Source organism: Protopterus annectens, chromosome 9.part0 (assembly GCF_019279795.1).
Source record: "Protopterus annectens isolate FY-2018-M chromosome 9.part0, PAN1.0, whole genome shotgun sequence".
Taxonomy (NCBI): Eukaryota; Metazoa; Chordata; order Ceratodontiformes; family Protopteridae; genus Protopterus; species Protopterus annectens.
Window position 1 is genome coordinate 878,800,048 of NC_056743.1, and position 18,069 is coordinate 878,818,116.

At 42.5% G+C, this 18,069-nt stretch overlaps 1 protein-coding gene across 1 annotated transcript in view; it reads left to right on the top strand.

Annotated features, from left to right (window-relative positions):
- DCTN2 (dynactin subunit 2) overlaps positions 1–18,069 on the top strand; it is a 767,074-nt gene that overhangs the window by 600,760 nt on the left and 148,245 nt on the right. Inside the window, 1 exon segment of the mRNA XM_044083609.1 lies at positions 4,240–4,342. Coding sequence (XP_043939544.1) covers positions 4,240–4,342 — 103 coding nt within the window.

Here is an 18,069-nt window from a genome sequence, read left to right on the forward strand (position 1 = left end):
CGATCTCCACCAACGGCTTTCTGATCGCAACGCACATTCTGGGATGGTCCAACATTCTGGCGGACAAACTCAGCCGCACTATTTTTTCCCCTTACGAGTGGTCTCTCAACTCCCGAGTAGCGAAGCAGATTTTTGCAAAATGGGGGCAACCCTGCTGCGATCTTTTTGCCTCTCCCTCAAATCAAATCGACAACTTCTTCGCCCTGATTCCCCCACCAGGGGAAGCCCCGAGAGACGCTCTAGTGCATGCTTGGCCGCCCGGTCTACTTTATGCCTGTCCTCCTCTACCCCTGATGCTAAAGATGTTACAGAAAGCCTCTCGGTTGGGGAGCAAGATGATCCTCATTGCCCCATTCTGGCCTCGACAAACTTGGTTCCCTTACCTGTGGTCTCACTTGGTGAATCCTGCCTGGATTCTGGATCCCAGCCCAGATCTGATCTCCCACCCATCAGGCTTACCGACCCCGAATCTGGACAACCTGAAGCTGACAGCTTGGCTGCTCCAGTTCCACTCTTAATTAGGACTCCCGGTATCTCCTCACTAGTCAAAGCCATCTTGGTGGCAGCGCATAAACCTTCCACCAGGAAGATTTACCGCAGTAAATGGAAACACTTCTCTGTCTGGGCGGAACATCATAACTTGGACCCCTTCACTGCTCCGCTAATGTCCATTTTGGACTTCCTTACCGGGCTTTTTCAGCAAGGGGCTAGCTGTTCAACAGTCAAGGTACAATTGGCAGCCATCTCCCATTACCATGTAGGACACGAGACAGGTCCTTTGATGTCAGCTAAACTATGTAAAACCTTCCTCAAGGGTACCTTTCTGCTCAGGCCTCGTATCAAAGAAGCCATACCCCCTTGGGACCTATCGCTAGTTCTTCAGGCCTTGACTGCTTCCCTCTTTGAACCAGCTGCCTCGGCTGATCTTAAATACCTGTCATGGAAAACAGCATTCCTGGTAGCCATCACTTCTGCGAAAAGAGTTTCGGGACTTCAAGCTCTTTCCGTAAAACCCCCTTACTTGGTTTTTCATTAGGATAGAGTGTACCTCAGGACCAATCCATCCTTTCTTCCTAAGGTGGCCTCAGAAACCAATATCAATCAGTCCATCGATCTTCCTGTTTTCTTCCCTAATTATCAAAATAAAGGAGAATACAAGCTGCATTCATTAGATGTGCACAGGCAGCTACGTTTCTATATTCATAGGACTGCTGGTCACAGACAATCTGATCAGCTGTTCATTTCCTTTGCCAAATTCAATTTAGGTAAAGCCGTTTCGAAGGTCACCCTATCACACTGGATTTCTCAATGTATCCTTCTGGCTTATGAGGCTTCTGGGAGGCCCGCACCTCAAAGGGTCTGTGCTCACTCCACTCGCTCCATATCTACTTCTACTGCATTCAGATCTAGAGTCCCCTTGGATGATATTTGCTCGGCAGCCACTTGGGCCTCATCTCATACCTTTATTAACCACTACAAACTGGACGTCACTTCCAGAGAGAGAGCATCCTTTGGCTCTGCAGTGCTCCGGAACATCCTTCCATGATGGCCGCCCAAGATTCAGGTAGCTGGGGACTCTGTCCCACAGGTTGCTGACAAATGAAGTCCTTACTCCAGATTAAGAAGTTATGTACTCACCATAACGTTCCATCTGAGTAGGTGGCTTCATTTGTCTGCAACCATCCCCCCCTCCTTCCCCCTGGCCTTCAGAAGAGTTAGATAATGGTATTATTCCTGCCTTTTCCTGTTGGGATACCTTTTCAGGTATATAGGAGGGAAAACTTGATCTGAGGTCAGTTGGGGTTGGTAGGGGATTATGGGTGAGGGGAGGAGCTAGGAGCTCGGATCCATAGCTGTATAAATAGTTGCTGGCTCGGATCCGATATCTGATCCAAGACCCACAGGTTGCAGACAAATGAAGCCACCTACTCTGATGGAACGTTATGGTGAGTACATAACTTATTTTTTTTTCATTCCCAGATGCTCTCTTTGTACGCAGTAGAAGTGCCTGAAATCAGAATATGATCTCACTGCCCTCAGTTGAGTGAGCAAATGAGATGGGCCCAGAAGGAATATCCAAACACAAATTTACAAGAAGGTCGGGCAGTTTCAAAGCCACCAAGATTAACACCAAGACGAAACCAGGGAGGGTGGATGGGGAACTAACTGAAAAAAACAGAGTCAAAACTTCCAGTTCAGTTAATATTCAATGCAACACAAATAAATAAATTAAAATGCTGTATTTGAAAAAAGTGCAGATAAAAGGTACTTAAATTCTCTTATACATCCAGTTGAATACAGCTAGATATTAGCTGGCCAAAGCTCAGGTTTTAAGCAGAAAATATTCCAAAATGTACCACTTAAAAAGGCATTAACAGGATGTTAATGAGTGAGACTACCCCCGACTGCAGTTACTGCCTATGCAGGATTCGAACAGGCAATAAAATCTAGCAAACACTAACTGAAAAAAACAGTCAACTTCCAGTTCAGTTAATATTCAATGCAACACAAATAAATCAATTAAAATGCTGTATTATTTGAAAAAAGTGCAGATAAAAGGTACTTAAATTCTCTTATATGTCCAGGCCAAAGCATGCATTTTTGCAGCTTCTCTGGTGAGTGGTAACTTGACAAGTATTCTGTGGAAAAGTGAGTATTCTTCTCCATCGGCATCATTTATCTGTGTTGTCTGAACAGTTGGAGTAAAACAGACCTTAATTAAAATGCATTTGCAGACTTGCGTGATTAGGATAGACAAAGCACTGATGGTGAGATGCTATCTGCATGGAGCCCCAACCATTCAAACCACTGGCACAGCCACCTGGGAAGAGTAAATGTATGTCAGTTACCAGCCTAGGGGTCAGTGTGGTAATAAAGCAGAGCAAATAGAAGTCGTCAGATGGACATCTTGTGCCACCATATAATTTTTATTATAGAATAGACTTTGACATGAGTTAAAGTACTTTAAGTTTTGCTTATAGTTTTCCATCAGTAAACCCATTTTTCTTGCCTTTAGACACTGTTCTGGAGGTTATCCAACATTTGTTAGAATGTTTCATCGTAACTGCTAGGTGTAGAAATTGACGACAACCTGAGATTTGACATACACACATAGCTCAAACCATCAAGAAAGTAAACAAAAAGCTTGGCCTCCTCTACAGGAACAAACATTTATCACTAGACATGCCAAAGTCGCAATAGCAAGGACTTATCTCTTGTCCATCCTCCTCTATGCCTCCCCAGTCCTGACTAACCTCCGCCAGGCTGATTTAAACAAAATGGAATCTTGCTACAACAAGATCGCCAAGTTTGCTACTGAAGCCTTTTACAGAATTACAGATCACATCACTGTCTAGCCCTAAAGCAGCTTAACTGGCTTGAGCTCCCTCAACCTCTATGTTAGTCAGTCAGTAGCACACAAGTTATACTGTCTTCTGACAAAACTCCTGTACTCCAGGACCTAATTCAACCCTATACTACTGCTAGACCCTTAAGATCTACTAACCAGACCCTCATAAAAGTCAGCAAATATAAGAATGATGCTGGTAAGTCTCTTTGGTTGCACTGTTGCAAGAGTCTGGAATACCCTACCTAGCCACATAACTTCTAATAACTCTACTGTACAATACCTCTACTGTACAATTTACAATTTTAAAAGCTCCTGAAAACCTACTATTCTAACAACTGGCTATGCTGTTGCTCCCCAGGATAAGACGTAATCAATGATTAAAATGAGAGTGCTGTTAAGTTATTCAGCCCCCTGGTAAAACTGCTATTCAGATCATACCTGAAGGTATGCCACCACAGTAGGTATTTATTGTATAGGTCAAGGACCTATTTATCATATAGTCATCAAACACTATCTGTGGTCAGTAACCATTACCAATGCATGTCTTCATCCTAAAATTATGTATGTGCGTGTTTTGCTTCTATTGCACTGAATTTTTTATTGTTGCCTTCATTATTTTTTAATTTTTTTTTACTTTATTGTGTGTGTAATTTTTCTTGTTTAATTTTACTTATGTAATGTATCTTGTGGAGCGTTTCTCCCTGGACCTCCGCTGAAAAGGGACCTGTGTCCAGTCGGACTTTCCCGGTTAACAAATGTAAAATAAAATAAATAAAAAATAGAATACATGAGTGAATTTGTTTGTATACTGTAGGAGCTATGCCAGAGAATATCTTAAGTGATTTAGCTAGCAAGATTGAGAAACTGTGTTTGTTTTGCTGTGACTCTAGGTCTCGCAGCTTTATGAAGTGGTACAGAAGTGGGATTCCATGGCAGCAACTCTTCCCCAAGTTGTACAAAGACTGGTTGTGCTCAAGGAGCTGCATGAACAAGGTAGGTAATTTTTCTGGCAGTCCAGAAGTGGACAACTAATGAAGTCTGCAGGTATTGTTTAATATGCTAGACAGGCAGAGTACAGCATGGGAGGAGATAGGCTGTTAGTAATGGGGGTGTCATACCAAACAGTGATCTGGGAAGAACAGAAGAGAGAACTCAGGCTAGTGAGGAGAGAGAAACATTGAGATCAGATGAGATGCATCTCTCTCTCTAGCTGAGTTTTCACGAGACTTTATACAATTGTTTCCTTTGTCTTGACGATGTTGCTTGTAACCTGTAAGATGCTTACGAGAGCAGTACTTTTACACAAGTTGTGGGGGCCTGCAGGAAGGAAACCTGCAGATCTGATGCTATTTCTTCCGGCCATTCCTCAGTGAAGTGGCTGGGTCTTCAGATTCAACCTCTAATCCGACTTTGGCTACTTTAGACTTTGGATCCAAAGCTCAAGCTCCTCCTCTTACCCATAATTTCCTCCTGCCCCTAAAATTTCCTCAGATCTTATTTGCCACTTGTTCAACATAGTTGCCATTGAGCAGGCTTACCTATCTAAGGACTTGATCTTTGGAAATACCTTTAAGTATTTTGCTAGTAGTGTGATTAAGATTTAGCTAATTCTTCCCCATACCTTATTAATAGGTAGATATTTCACTACCTCTGTGTTTGACTATTCTCTCCTGTGCCCTTGGCACCATTTTTCCCCTGTTCCCATTAGCATAGTGTTATCTTAGGTGTAAGAGTTTTAAGTAGTTGTGCTTTGTTAGTTTTAGATAAGTAGTTTTACATCATGATGTGTTGGTCTTTTCCCTTTCTAGTGTTGTGTTGTTTGGGAGTTTCCTTATGTTTTTTCATGATGGCTGGCAAACCAGCAGGGTTTAAGAAGTGTATGGCCTGTGGCCACAAGATGCGGAAATCTTGAATTGCACACCAAATATGTGTATTGTCTGAGTGCTGCCCATCTAGATGAAGAGCACAAAATCTACACTGCTTTCTGTCTGAAGACAGTTACCGAGAGAATGTTCAAACTGATCTTGAAGACTCTTCTCCCTCTCTCTGCAGGTGACTCATTCCAACTTGAACCTGCTGCATCTGGAGCTTTCCCATCTGTCAAGAAACATTTGGACAGGCACAAGGGAGAGAAAGATACTGATAGACCAAGATGGTAACTGAAGGAATCCAGAAAATATTCTGCAGACCATTCTTCTTTATCATTCAGTTTGGTCTCTGCTTCAAAAATTCCCAAATCCTCTGATCTGAATCAACTGTCTGAGCCAGTACTTGATGGATCAAAGGCATCTCCTTTACCAGAGCCTAAGTTTTCTCTGGAGCTCATTCTCCCTTTTTAGAAGAGAAGACCTTTCATAAATCCTCCAGGCCGGAGTCCACAGCATCCTCCTTTTGGTCTGTTTGATCTACCAGAAGTCTTCCCAAAGCAGATGTGGACATGATGATGAGGAAATTCCTCAGGACCTAAATTCAGTTGGGGCTTCTCCCAGCTCCAGCTGCTGCCAGACTCGTGAGTCTTGGTCCTTCACCTCACACTGTTGTTGCGCCTACCCCAATTAGTCTGGTGGGTTTGGGGACTCGGGATTCAGGTAATACCGAGGGCTTATCCACATTGCATCTAAAAACTTAGTAGGCTTTCTGCTGTGGCACCTTCTCTGTCTGATCTGGCCGGTTCCAAGTGGCTTGGATCCAGAAGGCTGTCATGGCTGAACTGTTTGAGCTGGATGGGGGGGGGGGGCATTATCAGCTCTGAAGTTTTCAAAGCCATCATTGCCCCTCGGTGCCCCCACACTAGGTAGCCCGGTGCAGGCATCAGCCTCAGAACAGAGTTAGGTCAGAGTCCAGAGCCTGACTGGACAGGTGGCCTCAGCTCTGTATGGGAGGGTTTCATGTTCCCCCTCATTGTTAGTGTTCAAGGCCATCAGGAGAGTGCTGTCTGTCTGATGAGTGGCCTGTCCTTCCACATCTGACTCCATCCATCTTCATTAAATTACATTGGATCCTGATCCTTCTCATTTTGTCCAATCAGGACAGCCAGCCCCATTGAGCCGCAAGACAGTCTGTCTGCAGGATTACTTCAACTTCTTAATCTTTGCCAAAGAATCCCACAATAGATTGTCCACAGGAGCACACATGCAAGAGGAGGCATATTGACTCCCAACAGAAGTCATTAACCAAAGACACAAACTTTAGGGGAGGGGTCACCCATATCACCTCCCCCTAAGATGCTTCATTTTGGGAGATTTTTGAACTTTTGATATGAAGTCTGGTGGTCTTCCAAATCCCCCTCCCAGGAGTAGTCTGTGTTTCTTCAGGCATTTGCATCCAGCCCAGCTATGTCTTGGGTGGTTCCCCCCTGCTGATGAGATGGTTGACCTCATCTCAAAGCAGGCACGGTAGGAGCTGGATGTGGCTAAACTTATTCCCCTCAAGCAAGGGTCCTACCACAGATTCCATGGTGGGGGCAGCAGCCACCAAAAACTAGCTTGCTAAAGAAAGCTGTTCTGTTCACCCGCCTGTCTAGTGCATTGTACGGATTTGGGAAGTGGGTATATGCTTCAGCAACATTCGCACTGAGGGTGCTGAACTACCTGACACACACAATTTGATTCCAGAGGGATTTGGCAAAGGTGCTCTCCAAATCCCTGTTTGAGTCCATTTTTACAGAGAACAAGAAGACTTTGGACTCGCAGCAGGCCACCTTTCAGTCCCTTTCTTGCGTGTTGATGTGCCTGGTCTCTAACGCTACCGAGAAAGCTTCAAGAGCCACAGGCACTGGCATAACCATAAGTAGGCATGCCTGGATGCAGTTGTATGACTTTGCAGAGCACTTCAAGACATCCTTTGTCAGTGCCCCTTATGATAGCTACACTTTTTTGAGCATAAATTCAAGGAAACACTTTCCAGAAGCAAGCAAAATGGGAAGACTGGCATAGGGATACGGTTCTCTACCTCTCAGAATTCCTTCTGCAGGAACCAGAAGGTAGAAAAAAAAACTATGGTTCCAAAAGTTTCAAGGGTTTTATTCTGACACCTCTGGAGATGGGCCACATCCCTCAAAGCAGAGAAGAAACTCTAATGGTGGATTGCACCACCATGGCAGAGGTGGTCCTCAGAATAATGGTTTCTTGGGACCATTCTTCAAGAGACCTTACCAGTGCACCTGAATGGTTGCCTGACTACCGCACCCTGGAAGCAATTGAGGGGGTGCTTATCTCTCTCTCTGCACACCGTGACCTGGGCATCACCCAAGCCACATGTGTGCAGAAGATCATAACCAAAGACTATTCATTCCCTTTTTATTGTCATCTCCCACCATCAAGAAACCTCCCAATGAAAAGCAGCAGCTCTAGAAATAAAAGAACTGCTGGAAAAGTGAGTTATCCAGGAGGTCGCACCAGGCAAACACAGATCTATGACTTAGATTCTTTTTGATGCCAAAAAAGAATGGGAACCTCAGGGCAGTTTTGGACCTCATGTCAACCAATGCCAAAAAAGAATGGGAACCTCAGGGCAGTTTTGGACCTCATGTCAACCAATATGTCATACAGACAAAGTTACAAATGGTCATGGTTCAGTCTATTTTTCTGTTGAGAAGGGATGACTGGATGTGCTCGGTAGACCTTCAGGATGCATGCTACCATGTAATGATGGAATGACAGACAGATGTTCCAGAAGGCTTTTCAGCTTCTGGCTGGTAGCCAATCATTTATAATTCAGGGCCCTGCCCTTTGGCCCAGCACAATCCCCTCACCATGTGTTTGGCAGTGGTTCCAGATCATCACAGACTGCAGGGGCTCCTGGTGTTCCCATATATGCACGACTGGCTCAGCTCTGCCCCTACCAGGAATCTTCTTCATGTTCTGCCTTTGCACTCAACTGTGTATTACAGTGAACTCAGACAAGTCCATATTTCTACCTGTAGACAATAGGGTTTATAACTGCTCACCTGAACATGGGTTGCAAGATTGTGAGGCTTCCACAGAACAGGTTAGCTACCCTTCACAGACAAGCAATAACATTTCTGTCCTGCCAGAAGCCACAAGTGAGACTTATTCTTTGCCCCCTAAGATCGATAGCTGCTTCTATTACTTTCGCCACTCTTAGCCAAATAACGCATGAAAGTTTTTTATCAGACACTTTCAAGTACAGTGGTCCATCAGACATCAGTCAATGAATTTCCCAATAGGTCTAACATACATCTGCAGATTGCACATACATTGGTGACTGGAGTCTAAGAAGGCCTGCCAAGGTCACCCTTTTTTAATCCTCCTCCCAAAGGCCACAGTGACCATGGACACTTCCCAGCTTGGGGAGGGGCACTACACGGGAAGAACTGTGCACATGATCCCCATCCAGTGCAAGTCTTCATATCAACTTTCTGGAGATGAGACAAGTTCTCCTATAGTTGCAGACCTTCTAGTACTCCCTCCCTCTAGGAGTGATATCCATTCAGACTGACGTGTTGGTAATATGGTACATCAGCAGTTAGGTGAGCACCCTCCTACCCGTTGTGTAGAGAGGCGATGAGAGAGTGGCAATGAGCGATATCTTCAAACACCTTTCTGGTAGTGCACATCCTGGGAAAATCCAGTGTTCCAGTGGGCAGGTCAAACAGATTTAGCCTTCTACCTCACAAGTGGTCCCTCAGTCCAATGGTGACAGAGCAGAGTTTTTGTCTCTGGGGTCAACTGTGCTGTGCTCTATTTACTTCCACATTCAGCACAAAATGCAGTAGGCGCTTTGCCCTGATCACCCAAGGAGGAGTCACAGAGGGATGCTCTAATCCACATTTGTTCCCCTGGGCTCCTGTATGCCTTTCCCCGACTCCCCTTATCCCAGAATTCTTACACAGAGCTGTGAAGAGGAAGGTCACAGTTATCCTCATTGCCCCCATTCTGGTCTTGACAGGTATGGTTTCCCTTCCTCGGGCCTTATCTGATAGACCTTCCTTGGGTGCTAGATATCAGTCCTAATAGCCTCTCTCACCTGTATAGGATGCCTCACCTGGACATTAAATCTGTCAAACTAACCACTTGGTTTCTCCACTTCCAGTGATGGCTAATCAGTCAAGGCATTCTTCCTTCTGTGATTAAAAGAAAGAAAGCACTAAAAGGCATTTGGACTGTCTTGGTTTCTTTTTTGGTTCTAAGAGGTTTTGTCATTTTATAGATTTGGTTATATCCTTGGTGTGTTTTTTAGTGTACACGCAGAATAATGTTTTGAGGAGGAGTGAGGTTTAAGGGAAAGTAGGAATTGAATGAGCTATATAATGTTTAATTGGCAATGATTGTATAGAAGATTATATGTGATGTATAATGTATGCAACTGAAAATATGTCAACATGGTTTGTTTTCATTTATATAAATGTATGATTGTCTGTGTTTTAAGTGATAATTCAGCAAAGATGTCTGTTGGTTAAAAGAGTTTCCATTGACAATATTTGTGTTGCAGCCACTTGGTTCAATGTACATACAGTCATTTTCTTACCCTCCAGAGGAAGGTTTGCTTTCAGTTCAACTGCCTTCTGGAATATCCTTCCTTGAGATTTACCGTGGGTTTCGTTAGCTGTGAGGGACTATCCCACTCATTGAGGAGCAGATGGAAGAGACATCAGATACAACAGTGATGTACTCACCCGAAGGTTAAATATGTGTTTTCTACTCCTGTCCTTCCGCAATTTCCCACCCTCATTCACCTTTCTCTTACCTTGAGTGTTATGACTTATTGACGTCTGGTATGACCATGCTGCATTTCTTGGGTCTGCTCATTTGCTTTTCTAGTTCTAGACCAGCCTACAGGCAGAGTATTGACTTTTATTAATTCAGGTTTATGAAAATATGGCCCTTTGTCCATGTTAAGTACTTGGACAAAATTAATCTGAGGCAATTTCAGGGATGGGAGGGAATTGTGTGTAAGGGGAGGAGCCTGAGCTTTGGATACAAAGTCTAGAGTGGCCAAGGTCAGAACTGAAGACCCATCTTTTGAGGAAAGACGGACATAGCCAACACAGATCTATCATCTTGTTAAGTACATAACTTTCCATTTTATGCCAGTTGCCTTCAGTAGCTGCACTGCAAATGTGGTTTAAATTATTCTCTAAAGCTGACTTGCTGAATTCTAGATTGTAGTACTCTAGTGGAACAGCAGCTATGGGGCTTTAAACAGAAATCTGATTTCACATGTCAAAAGGTCTTGCCATTCTACATTGATACAGTGATGTACTTGGACTTCATTGAAATCTGTGGGGCAGGTGTAGAAGACAAGGATCATGATGTGGGATGCTAGTCAGTCAAATGATTAGAAAATATGTGGACAGAAAAAAATAAAATAGTAAGTGGGAGAGACTGCTGTAATAAGAAGCTTTTTACCAGTTGTGTTTCTCTGAACTTGGAATTTGGACCAATCTTCTTTAGAATGTTTGTAACCATTATAATTGGGGAACAGTAGAATTGCTGATGACGGCAAAGACAATGTTGTACATACATACTGTGGATTAACTGCCTTCAGTGGTACCTTGTAAAATTAACATAATAGTTAGTAATAAGTAGACAGGGTTTAATGTAAAGACACACTCTGGTAAAGAAGGAATTTTGTAGATCTGGAGTAAAGTTCATACAAGGGGAAGTAGATCTAGATCTAATCGACTTTGAAGAACTTCTGAGGATGACCATTACATTAAGTTACACAGGGTAGCATACGCATACTGTGGTGAAGATCAGTTTAGGATACTATGTTTCCAATAAACAGCTGGAAGGATCACAGCTGAAATTATGTATGTATTTTTTGGAAGCTTTACAGAGATAATAGCAGACAGCTAGTAGTTGGTGTGGAGAGGACAGACTTTAAGAAGGTCAGGAGAAGTCTTGCTGTGCTTTCCAAAGGTTGTCCGTCTTAATCACTTCATGTTATTGCAGATTAAAAATAACTTTTTTTTAAATTAAGCTAGATCTTTCAAGGTAAATCTGTGAAAACTGGAGCATAGTGTCATCTATCAAATGATGGCAAAATAAATGGGATACAATTTATTTAAGCAATAACCGATGACGTTGGTGTGGTATATTCTCCAGGTTAGTGGCGCAGCATGATACCTCTGAGATCATCCATGTGCAACTAACATCTGGCAAATCTGCAGTGCAAATTGTGGCCTGCTACAGTTCACCCTCCATGACCCAGGACCACCACTCCGCCTTTCTGGAGACACTGGAAAGCATGAAGGTCCTACTGAACACCCTGATATTGGGCGATTTAATTTACCCTACTGTTAACTGGGAAAACTACTCAAGTACAGACTTCCAGGTCCAGCGCTTCCTGGAATTTATCAACTCAAATGCCCTGGATCAGCTGGTAAACTCCCCTACCAGAGGTGAAAACATATTGGACCCTGGTCATCACCAACATGGGCGACAGGTGTTCCGCACCGGAGGTCATCCCGTCACTGGTTAGGTCAACTCGCAGATATGCTCTGAGCTAGTGCAAAATAGCACAAAATATACTGAACCTACTGATATTGCCAACATCCTGGCAGATAGATTCAGTGCAAACGTCATCCCTCTCTCACCCCCAGAAGGGCCCACAACAATTCCAGAAAAGTGTAGTGTCCCGGAAATCACAGACACACAGGTGAAAACAACCCCTTCAAAAGCACAGCATCGATGAGGCTAGATGGTGTCCCAGGCTGCATCTTGCACTAACTACAGAACGAACTAATCCCCCACCTAAACACACTGTTCAACCTCAGCCTCTCCACAGGCTACATGCCCATAGAATGGTGCACAGCAACGGTTATTCCACTCCACAAAGGAGGGGCCACAACTGACCCTGGTAACTATCGCCCCATAAGCCTGACTAGCCTAGTCTGCAAGGCTATGGAGCGCATCATCATGGAACTCATTAACAAAGACATTGAGAACCTCCAAACAATTGACCCGACCCAGTTCGGTTTTAAGGGCAGATCATGCCTACTAAACCTGGTTGACTTCTTTGAGACAGTCACCAAGGCCATAGATGAGGGGAAGGTGGTTCACACAGCCTACCTTGACCTCGCCAAGGCTTTTGACACCATTCCCCACTCAGGAATTATAGAAAAACTCACCAGCCTGAACATAAACCCCTACGTCACGAGATGGGTTGCCAACTGGCTTGCAGACAGAGCACACACGGTAAGAATAGCGGGCTCCAGGTCCGACTCTAAACCAGTTACAAGTGCTGTCCCACAAGGCTCGGTCCTGGGACCCCTACTGTTTGGCATATACTTCTCAGAAGTACAGGCAAATACAGGAGGACTATGGCTAACCAAGTTCGCCAATGACTGCAAACTGGGAGCCATAATTGACTCTCCGGCTGACATGGACATTCTCCAAAAGGGCCTTACTGAGACGGAAACCTGGTGTTAAAGTTATGGTCTCAAGCTAAATGCCAAAAAATGCATAGTCATCCTGTTTGGGGAAAAACAAAACACCCATGAATTACCACATAGTTGGCAGCCCCCTTAATACAGAAGAGGTAATAAGAGATCTGGGGACCCAGGTAGATAGTATTCTCAACGTTGACAATCATATTGCCAAAGTAGTTGGGAAATCCTTCTATGTAGCCCATCTAATTACTAAAGGGTTCACATCTAGAAATAAAGAAGTTATAGTACCCCTCTTCTCGTCACTCATCAGACCCATCATAGAGTACAATGCCCCATTTGGGATGTACCTCACAAGACACTTCCAACAGCTGTAAAGACCACAAAAGTACCTCATCAAGAGGATTACTGGCCTCAAACATGTGTCCTATGCAGCCCGACTGGAAAAACTCTGGCTGTATTCAGTGGCATATCGCTTACTCAGAGGTGATCTCTGCCTGACTTACAAAACCATGTCCAACTCAGAATTAATGGACATGCTCCACCTAAAGAAATCCAAGTCACTGTGAGCCACTCGCTCTAGTGAGCTAAACCTCGCCACAACAATAACTAGAACATGCTGGAGGGATAGATTCCTGTCACAGAGACTCCCCATGCTTTGGAAACAAAATTCCTAACTACATTAGGCAGAGCCCCTCACTAACACTCTTCAAGAGAAACCTTGACGAGTGGATGGGTAACAGAAAATACACCCCTGGGATCACTTCATTGGCTCTTCTTGACAGAGGCTCAGTTAATCAGTGGGGCAGCGAAAGCTGACACACTCTGACTAGGCTTATAAATGCCCTCGGGCAGATAGCCTAGTTAACTACCTGTGAACTTATATTAAGATTTACCCACAGTTGGTGTGGTTTAATCACAAGAGTGAAGCCCAAGTGATAAAATAAAGCCAACTATGGGTAAATCTTAATATACCACACCACAGAGTCGGTTATTGCTATTATACAATGACATTATTTAAGAAATAAATGCTTACTTTTCTTAAATAATGTCTTTGTATAACGGTGCCGTACTGTCCTTCTGCAGCTGGTAATTTCCTGGTGCCCTTTTTGATGTATTGCGCATGCGTATGGGACTTGCGTTCCCACACATACCCAGTACATCTGTGCTTTGGAAAGTAAGCAATGGAGAAAAGAAGGTCTCCATTGCTCAGTTTTTTTCTTTTCTTTTCTTTTTTTTAATAAGAAAAAAAGTTTTGGACAGTTTAGGGGTAGAAGAGAGACAGAATGGAAGAAATATAAAGAAAATTAGGTATGTGTCTTTAGTTTTAAATAATGTACCTGATTTTCATAGTATTTTCTCCATGCTGTCTCTCTCATATGTCCAGAGTTCAGACTACAGATTTTTATTTTTGTTTTAAAAATAAATAAATAAATAAAACATATAGAATATACAAACGAAAAAAGTCTGGGCAACCGGACCTTTTTCCGTTGGTATATTCTCGGATTTACAATGGGCACGCTGGTTGGGCTGGCCAATCAGTGTGCTCATTTTAGAATACTAATGGACATTCATTGTATAATTGTTTGTATTTATTAACTGGATTAGGGCACTGATCCACATAGTCCTTTTTCATACATTACCTGGGAGCACTGATTCACATGAACCTTTTTTTATATGCTATGAGAACACTGGTTAAGTGATTGGTTAGTTACACAACAGGCAAATGTAATTTGAAGGAATCCATCTCTGGACCACAGTTAAAAATGTTAGGAGAAAATAGTTATTGCAGTGGAGGGAGATGTGCAGACTCATATAAATGTAGCAAAGAGACCAAAAAGTTAACTTAGCTTAACATTAAAAAAGTGATAATGTTGGAAGAATTTGGGTACAACTTGTGCCATTTAATAGAACTTTGGTCTGGATATGTATAATGTCTGGAAGTGGCTGAGTGCACAGAGTTTTCTCATGATCGGCAAGTTGCTGTGATACCAATTAAGCAGCAGACTGTTGAAGTTTAAGTCAGGAAGATAAGAGTTGTTGAGAAGATGGACTATGTAAGTCAGCATTTGGTCTGTTTGGATGATAAAATTCATAGGAAAAAAATGAGATTGGTGGGAGTGCTGGAAGGAGAAAAAGGGATCAACCTGATGCATTTTCTTAGAGAGGAAATAAGAAAAAATTACAGGTTTTACAAAGATTTTGTAGAGCGTTGAGAAAGCCATTTGTTTGCCATTGGCGTAAAATGAAAGGAAAAACAGGAAGCCGAGAGTTGTTTTAGATTCAGTTTGTGAGATGGTATAAAAAGGGGCAAGCCTTAAGGCATTGGTGGCAGTCAAGAAAATTAATTACCGTGGCTGAATAACCTGAGCATGTCAGTCCTGATTATTCATTGGCTGCATTTCAACAGTGACTGCAGTTTGGTGAAAGGACCAGAAAGTGTAAAAGACAGAACGTGAACTATAGACGGACTCTTCCTGCTTAAAGGCATTTTTGTGTGATGCAAAAATGTAAGTGATCGTTAAGCTAAGGAGGTTTCCTAGATGTTTGCTGATGGATCTGTAGAGGATGGGCTGCATTAATACTTACTCCAGGAGATTCTGTAAATTTAGTGGAAGATGAACAGGCGGAACAAGATGATTTAAATGAGAAAGGATGGTGGGTTATATGGGAATTTGTTAATCTATCCAACACAGTGCAAACATCATTGGTATGAATAAAAATCAAAGAAAAGGTGCTTTCATTTATCATTAGGTTGCACTTTTCCCCACTGTTGTGTGACCAGGAATTGATATAAATATATTTTAAGTTGTGGGGGTGGGGAAGAGGCGGAGGAACCTCCCCTCCTTGCAAAAAAAAAAAGAAAAGAAAAAGGTTTTTCACTGCAAGTGGTTTTTGGTGATTTTGTATTCAGACAAATAGTATTTACATTAATTGCATTCTGCAGGTCTACATGATTGTTTTCTGAAGGGGTATGATGGATTGAGGGGATACACATTTCCACCTGAATACATGTAAACTGTGAAAAGATGGATATGTTTAAATGTTATGGAACATCATGTAATGAAAAAGCTTGTGGTTGAATAATGTGCATTTATTTTCAGAAGTCATATAAGACTGGAATAACAATAGCCTGCATTCCATGCTTAAATAACTTGGGAGGGTTTCAGACTGCAGTTTTGAAGAATGTAAAAGAAAAACGTCATTATTCTGCACAGCACGTTTATTTATTTATTTTGCATTTGTTAACTGGATTGTCTGTCTGGGCATGAGAACACCTTTTCAGCAGAGGCTCATGGAGAAAAGCTCCACATGACAAAACAATGTAGTATAAAAGACTACATATATGAACAGGGCATAACATGAAAGCCCTTGCATATAAAATTAATTTCTTTATACATATGTAAAAAAATAAAAAGAAATGCATTTATATTGTAGCTTTTCGTGTTGTCTAAAGTCGTTTGAGAGTAAATGCACATATTATCCTATGGATGAACATTGACAGATCCAAGATTGCCTTAGTTTAATATTTGGTTTAAAAGTTTGTAGTTGTCCATTTGCTGGAGGGGGAATAGAATTTCACCTGTGGAGGGATAGAGTACATCTTCTGCTGTATTTAGAGATTGTTTTTGGTAATTAGGGATTTTTTGGGGGGAGCGTAAATTTTAGCTTGTGTCATAATGCTGGATCACACATTTAAGGGCTGGGCATCCTCCAGATTCTTTGTTAAATTTTGGACTATTAGAACCTGGAATTGAAGGATGTAGAGCAATTCATTCCATTTTAGAAGTCTGAGAGCTTGGCAGTGTTAGGTACTAAGAGAAATCTGTGGCAAATTTTGTGATTTTGTAATGACATTGTACAAGTTTTGTTCTCTGGAGTGGTGGCAGGTTTGTGAAAATCTGAGAGGCATATAGTAACATGGGGTCTAAGTAGGTTTTTGCAAATGTTTCTTTGGATTTATCTGTGAGAAAAGGTCACTCTGTACTACAGCGCAAGCTTTTGTTGTGTAATTTTGACTGTTACTTGGTTACCTGAAACCCCAGTGGGGAGATGACACTTTAAGTAGGGGTAGAAAAAAAACTTGGCAAAAACTGAGGGAGTGACCATACACACATTTCAAACCAAAAACTTAATCACTTTATAGACTAACTAAAGACAGAGAGAGCAGGTAATAAGACGGTACCGAAACATTGCAGGCCTCTGTTAATGAAGTTGATCCATAGCCATGTTTTGGGTGGACAAGTAGGTATAGATAAAACAAAAGCTAGGATTTTAGCTATTTTTTTTTTTTACCAGAAATTTTTGTGCAGCTTGCCCAGAATGCCAAAAGAAAATGTCTAACCTCATGTTTAGGAACCCTTTTTATACCATTACCTATAACAGATGTCCAATTTGAAGGATTTGTTATAGGCCTTAAAGGTTCCCTGTGAAGTCAGGTAAAGGTTGCATTACATAGTGGTAATCATTAATTATTCAACAAAGTTTCCTAAAGCTGACCCCCCCCCCCAAAAAAAGTGATAAGGATGTAGTGAAAGAACTTTCGCTACTGATGTCCTTCCATGTCACTGTTGCAGTATCATTTACATAAGGGGTCTGCTACCAAGAATAGCCCAGTGTCCAGTCAGTATACCAAAGCATTAGAAATTTATAGATGTCATACATCAAATGTATGCTCCCCACACAAGGTGTAAGGCATAAAGGTGATGTATGGACATGCCTACCTCAGAACTTGTTTGTCGTCAGTCCGAACTCCTTTATTGATCATCAGTCTGAATGCTCTTTCTGTGTTGGTTACTGAGCCATGTTTCAGATAAGTGCCCCATTGGGGTGTCTTATCTAATGATTATTTTTTTTTTGTATGCTTACAAGTCGTACAGAAAGGGAAAATGCCAAGGTAGGAGGCAGGTTCACCTTAAAAATCATCATGTGTAGTCTCCACTGTTTGGGTGCTTTGCACGACTATATGCAGTGTTCTATCTGCCAGGAGTTTGTCCCTAAGACGCTACATAGTCATCTGTCCTTCTTGTCGATTTACCTAGAGAACTGACCTCAAATATTGTTGGCAAGGTGCTATGGTGGAGTCTTGCCATCCCAAGGGTCAGCTACCTGCTAAGAAAAAAGCCAAAAGAAATCTGAATTGGCTGCTGTCCTGCCTCCCCCAGGCATCTCTTTCAGGGCTAGTGAAAGACCAGAGGATCCGACTCATTGCATGTCCTCTGAGGCTTTACAAACGTCTGTAGCAGACATTGAGGGGAAACCTTGGCTGATTATATCTGAAGGACTGAGGGGGATATCGCAAATCCTAGTTCGGGAGAAGATTCCTACTACATTGGTTGAGTGATGGCAGGGTTCGAACCGCCTAGGG